Source organism: Sceloporus occidentalis, unplaced genomic scaffold (genome assembly GCF_023333645.1).
Source record: "Sceloporus occidentalis isolate IW3139 unplaced genomic scaffold, rSceOcc1.0.p SCAF_3, whole genome shotgun sequence".
Lineage (NCBI taxonomy): Eukaryota > Metazoa > Chordata > Lepidosauria > Squamata > Phrynosomatidae > Sceloporus > Sceloporus occidentalis.
In genome coordinates, this window is record NW_028316983.1 from 244,535,930 (window position 1) to 244,557,301 (window position 21,372).

Genomic DNA, 21,372 nt, shown 5'->3' on the forward strand with positions numbered 1-21,372 from the left:
TTAGTCAACACAAAAATATATTGATGCATCTAACTACCCTCCTGAAGTTAGAGGAAAAGAAAAGACCCAATTCCAAATTTGAAGGTGATGCACATCCCCTAAGTAATATAACCTTGAGTCTGCTGAGCCTTGCAAAAGCACGCTGAATTCAAACATCTGCTTAAGCCAATCCTTATTCATGAAAACATTTAAGCAAGCATTCAAGAGCTTTGCTGAACCCAAACGCAGGTTGCTGGCTCAGATGCAAAGTCCATGTTAATGGAGGAACCGTCTTTTGACTTCCAAATAGGGTTTAGATTAGACCATACGAATCCGATTTTACAGATCTCAGGGGAAGATGACTATTATATCTAGTGATTATGAGAAACCAGTCAAAATGACCTCAAAATAGATTTCCCTACACAATCATGTCACAGTTCGGGCTTAAACTCTTCTCTGGCTCTGTGCTAAATATTGCAACTACAGAAACTTCAACTGCAGCCATTTATTATTCTGAGAAAATTCTCCGTCTGAGGAACAGATGGAATAATTTCTTTTTCCCTCCAGGATTTCTCCCTCTCCCTCTCTTTTCTCTGTCAATTTGCAAAGTTCTATGATGCTACTAACATATTTCTTATACAAAGGCAAACTGGGACAATTCTTCATTGTGCAACATTTAAGTAATAGTAGTAGGAATAGGAGTAGTAATGGACAAGTCTGAGGAAGTAGGCTCATGTCTATGAAACATCGTGCTACCAACTTCTATCTTTCAATTAGTCAGAAAGATGCTGCAAGATCCCTTTGCATACTGATTTTCCAGACTAATACAGCTATCTATTTGAATAGTTAAGACTGACAATCTCTCTCACACACACAGCTTGGCATTGCTAGGAATGACATCTGCAGTGCTCTCTTGATCATGGAGTACCTTGAGAACAAGCAGTTGGAGAGATCTCTTGCAATCCTATTGTTAGCCCTGACAAGAGTATTTGAGTAGAGGCATTGCATCATTTAGATCTACTGACATGTTGACTCAGTACACAACAATTGATTCACTAGGTCTACTCTAGTTGTGAATTGCCTACAGAAATCAACCCATGCAACTGCACATTCCTGGTAATGTCTAACTATTTGTTAGTACCTTCAATGTAACATTGGACATAAAAAAGCAGGCATAGTGGCAGATACATAGGTAGTTGCACAATGTCAGTATTTAGCAAAAGGGTGGTGTGGTATAACCAACATACCAGGCCATGAATTCACACAATCAAGCACAATGTAGGTTATATGGCCAAGATCCTACATCGCAGAATGTTGAGCAAAAGTTCTACAGAAGGGCTGGCTCTCTTCTCAGTCCCCAGTACTCACTCTTTTGCTGTGATAACCCTTCTTTGAGGCCATTTGGTGACTTATTGAGAACCAAGAATGGTAGATCAGAGAAGACCAATATCACCTATTAAGATCCACCAGGGTCTTCTGGGACATAGCCAAATGCTTTACCTGACCCCACTCTCTCCACAAGCCACTCAATGATCATGGAGGCAAAGCTATTGTACTGTAGCAGAAGGGAGAGAACGCCAATAATTTTAAGCACATGTTCAGGTGTACACGAACTTACACTTGCATATGGCACCAACAAGATGTCAGCCTGTGTACATGTGACAATGTATGTCTATGTATTCATACTGATGGGGTATTTTGATATTCTGCCATTATGCTGAACCATGCATAAGTAGCAAGATTATTTATAGAGCTTCATTTGTTGGAGAATGCAATAAAATTTCTAGTTTACAAGAATGTAAGAACAAACTGGTTTGATCAGACCAAGTGTCCTACAGCTCAGTATCTGTTTTCCTTTGTGTGTTTATGGTAAACAAGATTTGATGTAAGTGCATGAATTACTAAGGTACACCAAGGAATAACAGCACAAAGAAAAGAGGAGAGGAGAGGAGAGGAGAGGAGAGGAGAGGAGAGGAGAGGAGAAATGGTTTCATGCATATAGCAGTAGACTGTGCAGTAATGAATCAAGGAACAAAAATTTTGAGATAGCTCAGTGAAAATGTCAACTCAGTGTGCAGCAACAGGGGAGAAAGGCAAATTTCATGCTCAGGCTTATTAAGAAAGGAGCTAAAAATAAAAGTAGTCCTTTTTGGAATACTATGTGACAGTGCTGGATTCACCATCTGGGAAAAGGGATATATTACTGTAGAGAAATGTGCAGGGGGGAAATGAAAATGATCCAAATGTTCACTATGTGGAATGTTATTTTTGAACAGTAATTACTTGGAACTACAGTTCCAATAAGTAAGTTTTTGAAAAGCAAAGTTGGCACTACTACAGGATCACAGAGTTGGAAGCCCACCCCCCAAAAATGATGCCCTAACCAACTCTGTGTTCAATGCAGAAAACCCAGATACAGCATCCCTAGAAGGTAGAAGTCCAGCTCTTTCAGAATAAAATCAAAGAAAGAGGCCCCACCACTTCTCTAGGTAATTGGTTCCACTGCCAAATTGCTCTTACCATCAAGACGTTCCTTTAAAGTGCAGTCTAGACTTGTGGTCTACTAGGACTCCTTAATCCCTTTCACACATAGTCTTGTTAAGCCAGGTGTCCCCCATCCTATATCTGTGCATTTCATTTTTTCTACCTAAATGCAGTACCTTATATTCCTCACTGTTGAAATTTATTCTGTTAGTTTTGGCCCAGCTTTCTAATCTATTAAGGTCATTTTGAACTTTGATCCTACCCTCTGGGTGTATTAGCTACTCATCCTAATTTATCATCTGCAAATTTGATAAGCATGCCCTCTATTCAGTCAGTGCTTAAGTAAGTTCCACTATATCAGTTCATCCTTGTCTCATAGCTGGATCTCTGTCTCTCTCTCCTCCACTCTCTTTATTTATTTCTTAAGGCACTGTGTGAATAGATTATAGGTTGAGTTGCAGCCATTTACAACATTTCGATTGGGGGTCATAAACATTTAGATGACACAAATTTGATGTGTCTGCTTGCAGTACATAGAGCTGTTGGCTTTGATTGTCTCACAGCCAAATGTAACATAACATTAGCCATGTGTTGAAGCTATATTTTCCTTCTGCTCAAAATGATCTACATCAGCATATCTAGAGTAAGATGGATAGATCCCTGCTGGGTCTGCCAATCACTTTTTCTCTCTCTCTCTTTTTAAAAAAATACATTTAAATGTTTCCTCCCAACCAGTTGATCAATCATTTTTCTTTCACTGTGCAAGAAGACACATTTTTGGGAGACAAACAAGAAAGTGTGATGACAAGTCATACAGTTTGAGAAGTGGAGATGGCATAAGCATCATTCAGCAGCTCAAGAAAGGAAGTGGTTATCGACTGGGAATGATGGCTAGTTCAGTATTAGGGAGAATTGAACTTTAAAAAAATGTTTTAAATCAGTGGTGGACAAAGTCACATGCTCTCAGCCTCATGGGAAGGCAATGGCAAACCTCCTCTGAACAAATCTTTCCAGGAAACCCCCATCATAGGTTCACTTTAGGGTCACCATAAGTGAGAATTGACTTGAAGGCTCACAATGCACAGACACGGTAACTAGGTAGCTAAAATTGTAATTTATGTTACTTCCAAACTGATCTACCTAACCATTCCCTGAATGCCCAGAACAGAGCATGAAGCAACAACACCAGGCATAGGCTCCATGAACCAGCAAGTGAACCATGTAATATTCCTCTTCTACCATTTTGCAAGGCCATTTCTTTTGAACTATAAAAGTAATTACATCTTTGTGAAGGGTGAAAGGGAAAGGCACAACCATCTTTATAGTCATTCTTACTCTCACCCTTTCCCTTTGCTAATTCTATAGACAATGAATGTGTGTTTTACAGGAGGCAGTGGTGGGAAGAAATTGGATGTGTCCTAATGCTGCAAATGCCTCTTAGTTTGGCTGCTTTCCCAGGGCCTTCTTCTACAGAATCTTATTGTTGTAAAATGCAACATTTCTAGCTTGCTTCACTGTTCATTTTTACCAACCAGAATATTATCTTTAACCATATTGACTCTCAATCAGAAACTTTTCATGCCCATGTGCTGTTGATAACAGTGAGCTAACACTCACTTGAAGTTATTGTCAGGAATTGTAAAGGCAACATGCCTGCAATGAAATATTTGAAATCAGATGTAGTGGACTGTATGGTAGAAATAGTACATCATGGTGAGATTAGACATAGGTGCTGAGATACTGCTGAAAGGCTGGGTAGCATGAACCAAAGATGGTTCAAGATGGTTAAGAGGTGATAACGATAGCCCTGTTTAAGTATTTGAGGGGGTGTCATATTGAGGATGGAGCAAGCTTGTTTTCTGCTGCTCCAGAGAATAGGACATGGAACAATGGATGCAAATGACAAGAAAAGAGATTCCACCTAAACTTTAGGAGGAACTTCCTAACAATAAAAGCTGTTCGATAGTGGAACACACTTCCTGGGAGAGTGGTAGGTGTGGTACAGAGTGCCAAAAAGAGGCGCCGGGAGGCACCTCTCCTTGCTCCACAGCAGTGCTGCAGCAACCAAATTGCACGACGCTGCTGCACTGCAAGAAAGGAGCATGTGGAAGTGGCTCCTTTTTGAGGTGTACTTGCGCTGCGCCAAAGCGCCAGTGATGGCACGATGATGTGCCAGCAACATAGCCCTGTTTGAACGCTGCGCTGCTCGCACATCATCGCTGCGTGCATCATCTAGATGGTGCCGTCCAGCTGTGGCGCACCCATGACATGCTAGGGTTGTGGAGTGTGTGCACACCACGCCCCCGAGCAACCCTAGCACATCATGGGCACGCCACAAAGGGCCCATCTGTACCGGGCTGTAGAGTCTCCTACTTTGGAGCCTTTAAACAGAGGCTGGATGGCCATCTCTCGAGGGTCCTTTGATTGTGAGTTCCTGCATGGCAGAAGAGGGATGGCCCTTGTTGTCTCTTCCAACTCTTTGATTCTATGATTCTGAGATTGTTTCTATGAGAAAAAAAATCAGAGCTCAACAACAAAGCAATGGGTAGTATGGGAAAGAGAGGAGACATGTTCATTGATCTTAGAGAATAAGAATTAAATTCTGAAATTTGCGTAAGAATAAGAATTATGAAATTTCAAATTGCATGTAGTGTAATTAGGCAACTGTAACATTTGCTAGCCAGTTCTGACAACGTCTGTCTCTGGACAGGATCTACAGTTTCTTAATAAATGTTTTATGTGTTTTAACTACTGGAGCCTGATTTTCTGTACTTGTTATCCTGCTGTTAACGTTGTTGTTATCAATAAAGTGGTCCCTCTTGCTAAAACAATAACTCTGAATAGTAACACATCTTTAGGATTTTCCCCACCCCTGCATACATGAGTTGCTAGGGACTGAGTCCGGGACGTACTTCATGTGCTTTGTTACTAATTCTGTTTCCTCCATAATGAAACTATTCTAAATAAGCTGAGACTGGTCAAGTCACACTTTCTTGGGCATGGATCTTCTTTCATACTTTGGGATTCCTGAGTGAACCTGCAAAGACTTAGGCTGCTTGCATACTGCAGAAACAAAACAATTGGAAATCACTTTAAATTCCATGGCTCAGTGCTATGGAATTCTGTTATAGGCACTATGGAATTCTGGTATATGAGCAAATAAAAGTCCCCCTCCCCTTTCCATTCAGAGGGTGTCAGGATAACCCAGGGCTCAATCCCCAGTTCTGGTGTGAACTACAGTATCTGGATGATGTCTGGCTAGTTTAGCACCAAATCCACTATATACCCCCTTAACTGTTTGCTTGTTTGTTTATCTTTTGCTCCAGTTCTTCTGGAGTCCTCCACTGCAGTGCCACACAGATGTTTACAAAGTGTCCTGCTGTGCCACCCGGCACTGACACCATTGGTGCAAGTTGTTCTGAGATCAGGTGCTCTGTCATCTGACCAATGCTGGATGGCTCATTCTGATCTCAGAATGAGCAACTTGCTCTAACACAGTAGAGAGCGCAGTGGGACACACATGTGAAAAGCCATCCAGCATCACAATGGAGTTCCCAAGGTAACTTGGATGCTGGGGCAGTTTTGGAGTCAGAATACTCCAGGCTACACTCAGAGTACGCTGGCCTGTGCAGACCCAGCCTAGGAATAAGCTGTCTCTTGCAAACATATTTCCATAGACACCACACACTTTGCAGCCTTGGAGATAAACTCCCCCATATAATTCCCATCAATTGAATGGAAGCTGGTGCTCCCGTTAAATTAGGCCTAGATCTTCTCTCTGCTTCACCCTGTGCCTCTTCCCTGCTGAAAAATCTAGCTAGCATTATACAGTTCTGTAATGTTTATGCTCTTCTCATAGTGTTGATAGCACCACATTTCTTGCTGAGCTAATAATATTCCCATATCCGCCCCCAAACAATTAGCTTAATCCAATTAGAGAGACCCAAGACTATATTTCTTAATCCAATCTTGTGCTTTAGTCTGCAGTCCTACACAAGAGTTCATTCTTAGTTTAAAGTCTTTATGAAAAGGAAGATCTACAAGCATTATTATTTTCCTGTGGTTTCTCTGGCTGCAGAAACACTGGCGCAGGAGAAAGACGGAAGACATAGCTATTAGGGATGGAAAGCAGATTGGGAAATTTACAAGAAATTGAACAACAACAACAACAACAACAACAAAAAGTACATGTCAAGAAAACCTGCTGAAATAAATCCTAGACTGAAAAAGGTTTGTGACTTATTCTGTGCAAAATTCACACGATCCTTTTGTGGAGAAAACAACATTTTCTGTGGAAAATAAAAACAATATTTCTATACATAAATGTTAATTCTTTAGCAGAAAAGACCATTTTTTCCACCTTGTAAAGCTATTTCCCCAAAATGATTAAAAAAAAAAACCAACTAAAATTTACTATCACACTTTCAAAAAGGAGAGTGAGACTGAAACTGAAATTATCTTACTATGTTAGAATGTAATGTAGTTAGTCCATGAAGGAAAGGAACTAATTACAAGTTCTTTGAACCTAAATGATAACTCAAATTGTACCATTAAACTGCAGGAAGACTGACATTATCATTAACTGAGCTGTACTCAGAATACCATCATTACTGGAAAAAACAAAGTGAAAGTTAAGTGCACACAACTAGGTTTGTTAACTAATATTTGTAAAAAGTCATGTCTAACCTCAGAGTAAATTGCTTATAGGGAGAAATTACTCACAAAAAATTACAGAAAGTAACTCTGGGCTACTATAATGTACAGTAATGTACATTAATGATATTCATTAATGGTATCATTGACGGACATCAGTGTGAGCATACCCATATCCAGAACACAGTCCAGAAACAATACAGTTTGGGAGAGATAAATGGGATACAATAACAGTCCTTTCTTTAGAGAATGGAGTGATGTGAAAATTTAAATGACTGAGAATATCTGAGCCAATTTGATAAATGAATAATTGAATAATAAGATTATTTAAAAGACGTAGAGAACTAAATATAAGTTATTGATGAAATGAAAGAAACTTTACGATGTTAATATCAACCAGCAGGAGAGGAAGAGGAAGTCATTCTTTGTTTGTGTTTTGTATATATGTTCTATAAGTTATATTGTTTTTGATGTACATGTCATTTGTGTTAATATAGTTTATGTGTTAACGAGTGATTTAATAAAAAGAATAAGGGGGAAATGATGTGAATCCACCTTTTATTACCAGTCCCCCATCATCATCTCAAGGTAATTATTGCTTAGGTTCTTTGAACTACAGGTGGCCTGGTGTCCATATTCATGCCCCCCAGGGCTCCCTAGCTCCCAAATTGTTTTTAGTGATTATTATTTTTTGCAAATGACCCTTTTTACACCCATTTCAGGCTGCCTGAGGCACAGGCGAGGGCTTTTCTTCAAGACTCTCCCTGTTACAATAATATCTTCCCTCTTGGGCTTAACATAGTTTGAGTGTGCCATGTCCCATAACCGTTATGGCCCATGCCATGGAACAGAGTTAGAGAACTCTGGAAATATAATTGGGAGTTCACAGATTGTAAACAGTGACACAGGGTTGTAGTTGAGACAGGAGGGTTATATTATTGGATGATGTTCACATGTTAACAGCCATCATACCTGTTATGTCTTACCTGTTACAATTATATCTATCTGTTAGGATGCCCAGTGTCCAACCCAGTTATTATATACAGGTGGCTCTCCATATCCATGGATTTTTTATCCACAGATTCAAGCATCCACAGCTTGAAAATATTCAAAAAACATATAAATTCCACAAAGCAAACCTTGATTTTGCCATGTTATATTCAGGATACTATTTTACTATTCATTATATTTAGTGGGATTTGAGCACCACAGATTTTGCTATCCACAGAGGGCCCTGGAACCAAACCCCAGTGGATACCAAAGGTTCACTATAGTGTGCTTGGGAACTAACTGTCATAAGGATATTATATGCTATACCCAACGGTGAACTGATGTTAAAGTGGACTGGTGGGTTAAATGGATTTCAAATGCTAGATGAAATGGATGCCTGATTATGTAAAGAGTAGTTGATTATATTTATGGAAAAGAGTCAACCCCATATTATGAAGGGGGATGAGGATGTATAAAAGTGATATATGTTATGATAAAGTTCATTAGAGATCAATATTGGATTATGTTATACAGTTTGCTAAAAGTATTACTGTGAATACTATGCCATTTTAATAATCAACCCAGGGCAGGTTAACACCCTGGGAAAGGGGGATTATTTGTGAGACAGCCAGGTGGGGTGCTATTGCTGTGACAAGAGAGACATGTTTATAGTGCTGGCCATCTGGATGCTATCCTGTCTCGGAGGGATGAGAAAAGGGAAAACAGTCTGTGTGAAAGAATGTGATGTCTTGGAATTATAGTACAAACAACATGCTGATGGGAATGTAGTGGAAAAGTTGTTTGAGCAGGAACCTCTAAATTAAAATGACCAATGATAGCTGTTGCTTGACTTTGGCGGTGGGATCGCCAAAAGAACTGTATAAAAGTGTGTGTTACCAAATGTGCTTCAGAGCTGACAATATTCCAAAGTCATTACTGCCTGTTATTCTATGTTTTCTGTTCTTCAATAAATCTGTTCTAAGCAATACTCCAGAGCCTGGTTATTGGTGAGAGAAGAGCTTGTTTAGAAGAGACATGGCAGAGAGGACATGGCAAAAAAAAAAGAAGAAGCCCCAGATAAGTTGAGGAGTTAAGTCCCTTGATGAGTCCCTTGGGTACTATGTAGCCACCTTACTTCTGAGAGAGGAGCAGAGCTTTTTTGCAATAGTGGCTACTGACCTCAATTTGTTGGATGGCTTCTTCTCTCTCTCGGATAGCCTCCAGATCCTCCTCTGTGATTTCAGAGAGCAGGGCGTGTTCCTGGTTCTGCTCAGGCCACATGCTATCTCCTCCATTGAAGATCTTCTCATCATCAGCCAAGTCAGAGAATGGGGTCTTAGGACTTTGCTGAAAGAGAGGAATGAAGCAGAAGTAAAGAGTCACAAGCCCGAATGCCAGAGAGGTAAAGAACATTCATAGATGCTTCTCATTCTTGATGAAAATGGGATCTCTCCACACACTGAGACAACCATCTAGAAAATGATCCACCTCCACAATTAGTTTTTCTCATTTGGAGTTTTTTTTTAAAACAAAGAAACATGTACAAAAAATTGTGGGTTTTGCAAAAGAGATGTGTATTTAGTCTAACAAGCATTGATTCTATTTTTTAAAAAAACTGTAAACACTTGTGCCAGACAGCAATAGGCTGCAAAGCATTGAGCTGGATTGGGAAGACATAGGGTGCATCTGCACTGTAGAAATAATGTAGCTTGTCACCACTTTAATTGCCATGGCTCTATCCTACAGAATCCAAGGATTTGTAGTTTTGTGAGGCATGAGCATTCTTTGGCAGAGAAGGCTATAGACCTTGTAAATCTACAAATATCAAGGTTCCATAGAGCTGCAGCACTTAAAGTGGTGCCAAACTGCACTATTTCCACAGTGCAGATGCAGCCTATAAGCAAGCCCATATGAGAGTATGAGAAGGATTTTGTCAGAGGTGGCACCTTCAGCTAGAGTAGCCCCATTAAATCAATGGATATTTGTTATGTCAATAGTTATGTAATTTCCATTGATTTATCAGGTCTCCTCTAGTAGGGAGTAGCAATTGGGTTTGAGCCTCACTCATGGTTAGGGTAGCACAACTGAAGCAAATGACATAGTCTAGAGTAAATAGTTGAGGCATGTATGTGTGGTTCCATATGAGAATTCTGATTTGCTGATCATATAAACAATGAAGATGTATGCTATTTTTATGCATATTTAAATACTGGCAATTTTCCCTTGTTTTCATGTCCTCTAGATGCCAGCATCCATGAGAGAATGAATTATCTATATTAATGTAGTACATTAATATCCGAAATTGATTACTATTACATTAACAAGTTATTGAAAGTGTATACAATATAAAATTTAATTAAAAAACACCTACCTACAAATTTAATTCAATTATTATTATTATTTTAAAAAGACAGGTAACAAGAGCAGAACAACAGATTCAAAGTTGGTGTTTTCGGAAACAGTACTTGGCTACTATGTTCAGTGTTTTTTTAAAAAAATATTGGCTGGAATTCCCAATCATCATTAAATATGTGTAATCCAGGCTGTGTCTGCACTACGGAAATAACACAGTTTGACTTCACTTTAACTGTCATGGCTTAATGCTACAGAATTCTGGGATGTGTAGTTGTGTGAGATATGTAGTCTTCTGTTGCCACAACAAACTAAACTAAATCCTAGAATCCCATCGCATTGAGCAATTGCGGTTAAAGAGGGTCAAATTGCATTATTTCTGTGGTGCAGATGCATTACTGACTGATTTATACTCATGATCCTTAATGTATCCAATAGTGTAGCAACACTTGGGATCATAAACATTCCCCAACCCTCACTTAACAGGCAGCAGCCACTACAAGCAACAGAGATCTGTTCTCCTATCAACTGGGAAGAGTAGACTGATGTCTTATAGGCTTACAGTTGTAAACCACTTAGACACTGCTTAGGTAGTATGAAGCGGTATATAAATGAAGCTTGTTTGTTTTGTTTTGTTTTCTTCCACCTCCTTCTCATAATCAATCTCTAGTGGGAGGAGAAATTGCAACAGGAATCCTTTTTCTGTCTGTTGCAAATGGAGGTTGCTGGAGCAAGGGAGGTCAAAATGTCTATCTCTTGAGCCCAGACTGACAGGAAAAGAGACCCCCTGTTGCTTGAAGTGCTGCTACTCAGTAAAGAAATATCAGGATTGTCAGGTAGAACCCAAAGATGCTAGTTAGTTACGTACAGTGGTATCCACTGGGTATTCTTGCTATCCACTGGGGTTTGGTTCCAGGCCCTCCCATGTATACTAAAATCCATGGATGATCAAGTCCATTATAGTAAAATGGTGTCCCTTATATAAAATAGCAAAATCATGGTTTGCTCTTCCTGAATTTATATACTTTTTTGGAATATTTTCAAAGCATGGATAGTTGACTCTGTGGAATAAGAACCCATGGATATGGAGGGCCAATTACATGATCTAGAACCCTGATGATGGCATTTTACTGTAGTCTCCTATTCCAGAACAGAAAATGGGAGTGGGGGACTCTTACAGTTATTCAGGACTTTCCAAACTATTTGGATTAGTTTGTGTCTATAGCATGAAAGGGCAAGTTTTACCAAATCATGGTGGGATAAAGAATTCATGTACGCTCTCATTGGTAATATTGCCAGAGCCCCTTTCTTTTGTTTTGCTTCCTCACAGTCCCCCATCCAAAGAAAGCAAAGCCCATTAACACTATCTATGAAACTTTTCAACACCTAGGGAAAAGCGCAGAGCACAAAAGCAAGGGATTATTTGTATCTTCTGTCAGCAATACACGTCCAGCTATCTCACACAATACTAGCTGTCTTCTCGCAATATTTTCTTCACAGCTTTGCATATCACCTCTCCTCCCAGATCACCCTCCCAATCCTCTGCAGAAATTCTGGGGGTCTTAAAAAGCAATATTGAAAAGGGGGAGGCAGGAGAAAGAGAGAGAGAGAAAAGGTAGAACAACCTAAGCCAGCTAGCATTTGTCAAACTGACCCATAAAAAGATCATTCCATAAAGTGGACCTGGTAAACAAAATGCAGCCGCCACCACATTTTTAATTTAGGATGAAGGCAACCTGAATAACCGCTAAGCTTCACCTCTGAGCAATGCTACAACTTAGAGATCGGCTTGGTTTCATTAGCTTGGAGAATCCTGGCTCCAATCAGCCTTCCTGAAAACAACGAACCTTGCAGTCACCAGGAGATTTGAAGCTACAAACCAGTGAACAGAAGCCCAAAGCAATTATGGGTAGAGAGGGCCCAAGGCAACAGAGGAACATGTGACCTGGGACTCTGAAGGCTTTTTGAGATGCGACAGGCGGTGTGATTACTGGTTTGCATTATCTTTCATCCAGAAGAGAGAACTGCGGGATAGGAACCTGAATTTTTGACAGACAATTGTGATATAGCAGCCGTTCCTCTTGCTTGAGATTTCCCATTTAGTGTGGCTCATTTTGGGAGATTCAGAGAGAGGAGGATGACAACCACAACTTTCATAGGGGAGGTTGACTAAAACATGTGTTTTCACTTGTATAATTTGGGGGGGGCAGATGGGTCAGAAGGGGCAACTTCAAACCACTCTTTTCAAAGACGGATTGGGGCTGTGGCAAACACACATTGTGGCCCAAACCCACCTTGAAGCCAGCAGAAAGAGGAGTGGCAAAAATCCATTCCTTTTCCGGCTGGGGAAAAGGCGGCTTTTCCCACCCAGCTGTAGCTCCATGCAGCTTTTAAGCTCCAGAGTGCCTTGAAGCTGCCCAAGTCTGGGCAGCCACCCAACTTCCGGGAGGCTTCCGGCCCTGCAGCGTATTTATTCATGGGAAAATCCTGTGAACAAAAAGCGGCACTATAATGCTTCTTTATTCACGGGATAATTGTGCGATAATCACAACATTGAGTGATATATGTTATTGCGCGATATTGACAGGAGCATACCACCATGCGCCCATCTTTTTTGCCAGTCTGGTAAAGTCCAATGCTCTGGACTGTTGACCCTGGGATAAACTAGGTAGAATTCATTTTAGGGGTGCAATACTACCACATGCTATAGGGCCAGAGGCCCATTTCCCCACACATTGTCTGCATGCACCCCGTAGCAAGGCCACAAGCTGCATTTTCCTCTGTAGTTCCTCTCAAAAGAGTGTTGTGTAACTTCCTGTCACCATTTTGAGAGGGACTACAGAGGAAAATGGAGTATTTGGAAGCAATACTGAGTTTTGGGGTGCTTTTGAGAGTGATGTGGAGTATTTTTTACATGTTTTCATGTGTTTGGGCAGGCTTTCTGCAGTGTTTGGAGGTGAACATTTCCTTAAAAATTACAGACTGTACTTTTTCTCTATTCTTTGGAGGGCTTTGGGGGACCTGTGGGGGACTTCAAGTCCAACCATTGTATGCATGGCTCATGGGCTGCACAAGCTCACCCCTGCTGGAGCTCCTTAACTAAAGATTTCTGTCTGCTCTAAACCACCTTGTTGCATCATCTACCATCCAGCAAGTTTTTCTTATAGGAGTAATGTGTGGCGGTTTTCACTACCAAAATCTTAGGGAGACCCAGGCTGCAACCCATTTTCTGTTCAGAACACCCATTCCTTCTATAAGCCTCTAAACACAGAATGGGAAACTGGTTGAACCCATTTACTGCTTCCTCCTCTGTCTTCTGTTCTCAACATTTTTATTACTTGTCCAAGCTGCCTTTCACCTCGGCTCGTTAATTTCACAGCTGAGATCCTGACCTCCTCATTTCTTTCTGTTTTCCTCCCCTCTGTCTCCAATTTTGCAGGCTGGCTCCAGTCCCTAGTGTTGGCCACTGTGCTCGAAGGTGTGACAAATTCATTAAGTACCCAACACAAGATGAATGGCAAGGGAAGGAGCAGATGGGAGGGTGAGAGGACTCTCTGGATCAGAAGGGTATTTCATAGCTGCCATTTTCTTTTATAACAAAGTTGGGTCACAGCTCCAGGTCAGCAGAAAGCTAGTAGGAAATGTTCAAGTCTGCTTTCCACTATGCAACTCAAGCCGTAATTGGTCCTAGTTGAGTTCAACTTGTCTGCCATGAGTTCTGAACACAAAATGAAATAAAATGAAAAATGGGTGCGGAGGAATGATGGATGCCATTATACATGGTGGTATCAGAGTAAGAAGCTCCTCTACAGCAGCTTTCTCCAACTCAGGGACTTCAAGATGACTGTAGGTGCAATACTTTGCAACTACAGGACACACTGACTAGGGATGATGGGGATAGTAGTCCAAACCAGAGGGAGAGAGACAAATAGACTCCCTACAGCAACCCACTACTTCAGACTGAAATATGCAATTAGCATCCTATGTCTTGTTTGTAACTGTAGTTCCCAGGAGAACATAAGTGAAGAAAACTTTTTTTTAAATTAAACTTTTATGGTTATTAAAAGCAACATGTAACCACAAATAAATAAGTGAAGAAAACTTAAAAGGAACCAAATCCCTCTACTCTCTTGTTGTTGCTTTCAGGGGAAGCACCAAAGAGCCATCATCAGTTTTCCTCCCAGGCATTGAAAAGTCCCTAAGTGGCACCATGGCAGAGAAAGTAGAGGGGTCAGTCCTTCTTTTAGGTCCTCCTGGGATGGACTAAGCTCTTGCCTTTTGGCTCTCTACTCAGAAAAGAGAATATACTATATATATAAGGGTTCAGGTAAATCCCTTACATTGGCCCATGGATAAGTCAACCCAGGTTTTCTGGATGTCTTTTTGAGTAACATTTCTAGACTTATGCATTTGTACATATGGTTTGCCCTATGGTGTGTGAGAAAGAGAGACAGTGGAAATACAAACAGGGTGATCAAATGTCATAACCCCAAAGGAGGACAAAGGACCTCAAAATTTAGGGCATTCAAGAAAAAATGTAGAACATTACAAAACAAAAGCTCGAAACACTCATATAAATATAAATGCATGCTCAGGGATGTAGCCGGGGGGGGGGGGGGGGGTTCTAGGGGTCTGGACCCCTCCCTTCCATTAGAAAAATGAATGGTGTGTGCTGCTGCGCCGCCACACCCAAGCCCCATTATAATGGTGGCACTTAGTCTGGACCCCCTCCTTCCTAAAATCCTAGCTACGTCCCTGGCATACTCCTTGTTCATGCTCAAAATGGAGACCATTTTGGAATTCCTCCTGGACAGAAGGTTGAAATGTAGAACATGTTCTGGAAAGGAGGACATCCAGTCACCCTGTGGATGAAGGGAGCTAGAGACTCCAAAAACAGCTCCATCCCCAACACAAGTGTAACTGACAGCAGTGTAGCAATCAGGATTCCACTTTTACTTTTAACTGCAGCTTCCACAATTGGGGATCTATCTCTATTCAGACTGGCCCCAAATTGGCAAAATCTGTTCCTTTAATCTGGCTTTAGGCAGAATTTAACAGTAGGTTTCTCAGTGCTGGTTAAGATTCCCCTTGCCTTCCTCTCTTGCAAGGCACAATAGTGAAACACACGTTTACAAGAAAAAAGCCCCAGGCTGTCTTTCAAAAGTTAACTCTGTGGGGTGGGAAAGAACTGATGCTCTGTGTAGTTGTCTTCTGCATGCTCTTTCTGCTACTAAAAAATTTCTGATCCAATGTTAAAGAGAGGAAAATTGTCTCTAACATTCCATAGTCTTGATGCTTTAAAACTATGCATTGATGTATATTTTATAGAAACAATTTTAACAAAACATATTTCTTGGATAGTGTTGTTGTTGTGTGCCTTCAAGTGTTTTCCAACCTATGGCAACCTTAAGGTGAACATATCATGGGGGCTTCATGGCAAGATTTGTTCAGAGGGGGTTCTCCATGGCCTTCCTCTGGGGCTGGAAGAGTGTGACTTGTCCAAAGCCATCCAGTAGGCTTGCATGGCCGAGTGAAGAGTCAAAGAGAAGAGAAAGTTAAGGGATGACATGATTGTGGTTTTTATTGTTAACTGCTGTTGAGTCATCCCAAACTAATGCTGACCCTATGGGTGAGACATCTCCAAGATCCACTGTCCTGCACTGTTCTGCTTAGGTCCCAGAAATTCAGGCCCAGGAATTCCTTGATTGAGTCCATCCATCTGGTGTGCAGTCTTCCTCTCTTTCTACTACTTTCTATCTTTCCTAGCATTATTGTCTTTTCCAGTGATTCATGCCTTCTCATGATGTAAGCTAGATGAAAGAGTTGGAAGAAAGCCCAGGGACCATCCATCCAAGTCCCATAATCAAACCACTCCCAACAGATGGCCATCCAGCCTCTGTGTAAAAACCTCCAAAAGAAGGAGACTCCACCACACCCCCAGGCACAGCATCTTCTACATTCAAACAGTTCTTACTATTAGGAAGGTTTTCCTAATGTTTAGGTGGAATCTCTTTTCTTGTCATTTGCATCCATTGCTCCATGTCCTATTCTCTGGAGCAGCAGAAAACAAACTTGTTCCACTCTCAATATGACATCTCTTCAAATATTTAAACATTCCTCCTTGCTACTCCTTAACCTTCTCCAGGCCCAGCTCCCTGAATCCGTCACTCCTGATAGGGCTTGGTGGTTTCCAGACCTTTCACCATTTCGGCCACTGTCCTCTGGACACATTCTAGCTTGTCCACAGGGACGTAGCCAGGATTTTAGGAAGGGGGGGGTCCAGACTAAGTGCCACCATTATATTGGGGCTTGGGTGCAGTGGCGCAGCAACACACACCATTCATTTTTCTAACGGAAGGGGGGGGGGTCCAGACCCCAACAACCCCCCCTCCTTGGCTACGTCCCTGTTGTCCACATCCCTCCTGAATTGTGGTGACCAGAATTGGAAGTGCTATAGAGGAATTATTCTGCAGGGGAAAACAACAAAACAACAAAGCAACAACAACCTTCTCTCAGGACAGAAAATGGGTTTTCTGCTTGGAAAACACTGCTTCATGTGCAAGAAAGTTGCAACTCCATCCCTTCAAAAAACTAATGTTTTTTTTTTTTCCCTGCTGAACAGCTCCTCCCAAATGGTTCAGGATATTCAAATACAGAGGGAGAAAGGTTGCTTTCTTCTTTAACAAGGAGAAAACTACCATTATTATTTATCCACCCAAGCAACGAAGAAATAAATGGTTGATCTCTCTCCCTCTTTCCCACTCTCTCTTCACCTTTCTCCTTGCAATGGAACTAAGGTGGCTCAGGTGCAATTTAAAACAATTGTGCAGCTAAATAGGCAGAGAGAGAGAGAGAGAGAGAGACCATTTTAAAACAAATGTACAAGCAATTCTATTTATTTTTTTAAAAAAGTTAAAATATTTGAAAGGACATTTAAAACAGAATAGAAAAATTAAAAGCACAGACCCATTAAAAGCCCCTTTTGCCACATGAATGATGAGACACAGGCCTACCTAAATAAAAAGGTCTTAACATGCTGGTGGAAAGAGGAGAGAGAAGGCCAGCCAATCTCCTGTAAAATGGAATTTTACAACTTGGGAACATCCGCCAGGAAGGCTTTGTTCTGTGTCCTCATCCAGAACACTTGGAACCAAAAGACAGCCTTCCCAAAAGATCTTAAAACTCAGGCAACCTGATACAGGGAGCTATAATCCACAAAATCCACAGTCCACAAAACTATACATTTTGTATGTATCCAGTTGCACATGTGCTGTCTTCGTTCAGTTGCACAACACCGGCATTTAGTACAAAGAATTGTGTAGCACAATTAACGCGTATCTCTGCCTGTTGAGATTTAGGTTGCTTCTGCACTGCAGAATTAATGCAATCTTACACCACTGTAAGTGTCATGGCTGAATTCTGTGAGATAATGAGCCTTTTCTGTCAGAGACCTCTGGTATGACAACAAACTATAAATCTCAGAATCCCATAGCACTGAGCCATGGCAGGTAAAGCAGAGACAAATTATTTAATTCTGCAGTGTAAATGAAACTGTACTCTCCGTAAACTCAATGCAGGCTTCAGCCAATGTGTTTCTTTCATTCTCCCTCCTTTTTTTTCTCAGGTTACCAAATGTATAGGCTGATATAATTATTCACAAATTGATTTAATTGGTTGTCAGCCTTGAACATTGGAGAGGTTGTATATCCATTTTAAAATAAGCAAATGGCTCCAGGCTTTCTCGTTCTCTCCTGGTCTTCAGTCAAATTCTATTACGCATACCTTCCTGCTGTTATCTCTACCTCTCCTCTTGCCATCACAGCATCTCCCTGCCCAAAATAATCTGCTTTCTAAAAGAAAACAAAATAATCAAATATGGTTCACGTTAAAGCATGGAAATTCAGAAAATGCATGCTTCAAAAAGCATGGCTGAACACATTCCTTGAAGTGTGTCCTTCATTTTGGATGTAAATCAGCTTTTCTTTGTGCATAATTTGCAAGGATTTCCCCCCCTGGTTTTCTTTTGTGAGATTAGATACATAGCAAGTGTGAGTTTGGAGGTATATTTGAGAAAAATCATAAACCAACATTTATGTTACCATTGGGCAAGATGAAGGAAAACTGTGGGGGAGTGTGTGACAGTTGTCATGCCTTGAGTATGGGCTTTCAGAACTATAAGGCAATTGTCTGGGGAAACAGAAAGCTTCTTGACACTAAATCAGGGGAGAGGGAATTTCAGACTCCCAAATTATTTGGATTACAACTCCTATAATTCCACCACTGGCAGTGGATTCTAGGACTTGAAGTCCACCTTGGTGATGAGGGAGTTCTTCACCTCTGATCCTTTCCAGACCTAGGGAAAAAGTTCCTTTATTGGCTACAACTTCCAAAATTCTGTTGTCCCAAAAGGATCTTTCCCAAATTTTTATCCAATCCATCTGAGTTCTTCTGCAGGAGCAAATCCATCCTGTTAGGAGCTGAACTACTTAATTTGGAACATCACAGGCCGAGTCTTCATGGACCAGAACACTCCAGGAGCAGCCCAGAGTATTCTGGTCCCGGAGCTGCCCCAAAGTCCCTCCATTACCTGGGATCCTTTGTTTAAATGCCGCTGTGGTGAGTTGCTTGCTCTAAGTTCAGAAAAAGGTGTACAGCATTGATCATATGGATGATCTTCTAATTCTGCCCTCAGAGCGTGCAACATGTGGCAGTGGCAGCAGCAGCAGTGCTGGGTGGCACAGGGGGAATGCATTGTAAACAGCAACCTGCTGTCACAAGGGATGGCTGCAGATATTCTGGGCAGATCTGGAGAAAAAGTGAAAATACCACCTGTCTGCTCCAGAATTGCATATTACCATCTAATACCTCAATTTTTTTCTGCAGTCCATCTCAAAAGAGCAACAAGAGGTAATGCAATGTAGAGGAAGAATCAGCCTATGGCGACTGGGGGAAATTGGTCACTGGTCCTCTCCACCGTTGCCTACAGCTGTCCCAAACAGCAAAACCAAACCAAACCAAAAATGGGTGAAAGCCCAAACAAAGGGTGGTCCAGGGAAACTAGGGGGGTTAAAGACCACAAAAAACAGTCTTGGAGGATGCATTTGGCTTAGGATGTTACTTGGTCCATCGCTATTTTGAAGGAATACAGGAATGGAACTTTTGTCTACCAAGTTTGTTCTGGCACATGTTTGCATGGAAATGCAATGCTTTCAAGGTTTTAACTCCATCACTTGCATTATGAAGTGTGACAGTCCATTGACAGACACATAACATGGGAGTACTGGTTGCCTTTTGGACTCGCCCTATATAATGGTTGAAATTTCATTTCCTGATGTCATTTCAGGAAGGAACTGCAGAAGAGAAAAGGAAGATTTTAGGTTTGCTGGGGTGGGAGGTACAGCCTCTAGGTAGTCTAGGGTAGAAATTGGTTCCTGCTCCCCATGCAGTTGCCCACATCTGGATGAATGTCTGGTCTGGTCAGGGCTGTCCTTGCATGTCTATGGTCACACTCACACTGCTGTTGTGCCTCCAGCATTTTTTCCTCAAAAGAGATACTTGTATGCTTCTATTTTGAGTCCTCCCCACTCCCGCCCACTCGTATTTATTTGATGGCTTTATCTACAATGCCAACAGATGGTCCTGCGGCAACATGAGTGAAGTGGAATAATAATAAAGTGAAGCAGAAGCATAAACATGCTCACTTCCTCCACTCTCTCCTCCTTGCAGACATCTTTGTATCTTTTTAAGAGCCCATTTCATTTAACAAGCCCAAATTTTGATCACAATAGGAACATGCATCAGGATGATGAGAAAGTGGGTGACTTAAGGATATCTTTGCAAACAGACAGGCAGAATGACCCTAGATGGATCTTTGGCAAATGTAAGCACTGGATGGAAATTTCCTTTTCACTAGTATTATTATTATTATTATTATTGCATTGCATCCCATTTTTAAATGCAGTTCCTGTCCTTTCCCAGCTGCCTGAATTATACCCACATAATTCTAAATGCTCCCCCATGTTTCACCCGCCAGCAAACTGTTCTGGCTGTCATGGCTGCAACTAAAAATTATACACTGCATTCCGCCTTTACCTGCAACGTGGCACAAAGTGAAGCTTTATGGCTCCTTTTCTGAAAGCCAACACACCAATCACCATTTCATAGACCTGCAGTTTCAATATCCCCTTGAAGCAAAGCATTTTAAAACTACCTGTGGTGTGTCCAAATGGACATCCAATGCTCGATAATGGACACTCAGTGGTAACAAATGTACACTACAATCTAATCAATGAACTAAGAACATTGATTCAGATTCAAAGACATTGCTGTGTTAGTGTGGAAAATCAGTAAACCAAGGGATCTTGCAGCACCTTTGAGACTAAGTGTGTGAAAGAAGTTGATAGCTTGAGCTGTCGTAGATTTGAGCCTACTTTCTTGGATGCATTGATTCTGAATGGAAGCTATACTGACGGTTCTCAACCTGTGGGTTGCAACCCCTTTGGGGTCGAAGTACCCTTTCACAGGGGTCACCTAAGACCGTTGGAAAACACATATTTCCAATGGTCTTAGGAACTAAGACACCATAATTTTATGGTTGGGGTCACCACAACATGGGGAACTGTATTAAAGGGTTGCAGCATTAGGAAGGTTGAGAACCACTGATCTACACTGTAGAAATAATGCACTTTGACATGATTTTAAGTGTTTTAGCTCCATCCTATGGAATCCGTGGATTTGTAGTTTTAGAAGGCCTACACTATAGCCTTCTCTCCCAAAAAGTGCTGGTGACTTACAAAACTCTAATTCCTGTAATTCTTTGGGATGAAGCCATGGCATTTAAAGTGGTATCAAACTGCAGTATTTCTACAGATGCATCCCAAGGCCATAAGGACTTCATCCAAACCTGAACTTTTA

General features: G+C 41.2%; 1 protein-coding gene across 8 annotated transcripts in view; it reads right to left on the reverse strand.

Annotated features, from left to right (window-relative positions):
• The window catches only part of TSNARE1 (t-SNARE domain containing 1), a 500,241-nt gene that overhangs the window by 229,135 nt on the left and 249,734 nt on the right, over positions 1-21,372 (reverse strand). For all 8 annotated transcript variants that reach the window (XM_089518973.1, XM_089518978.1, XM_089518975.1 and 5 more), the window contains exon 9: positions 9,286-9,453. In XM_089518973.1, coding sequence (XP_089375099.1) covers positions 9,286-9,453 — 168 coding nt within the window. The remainder of the gene's footprint in view (positions 1-9,285; positions 9,454-21,372) is intronic.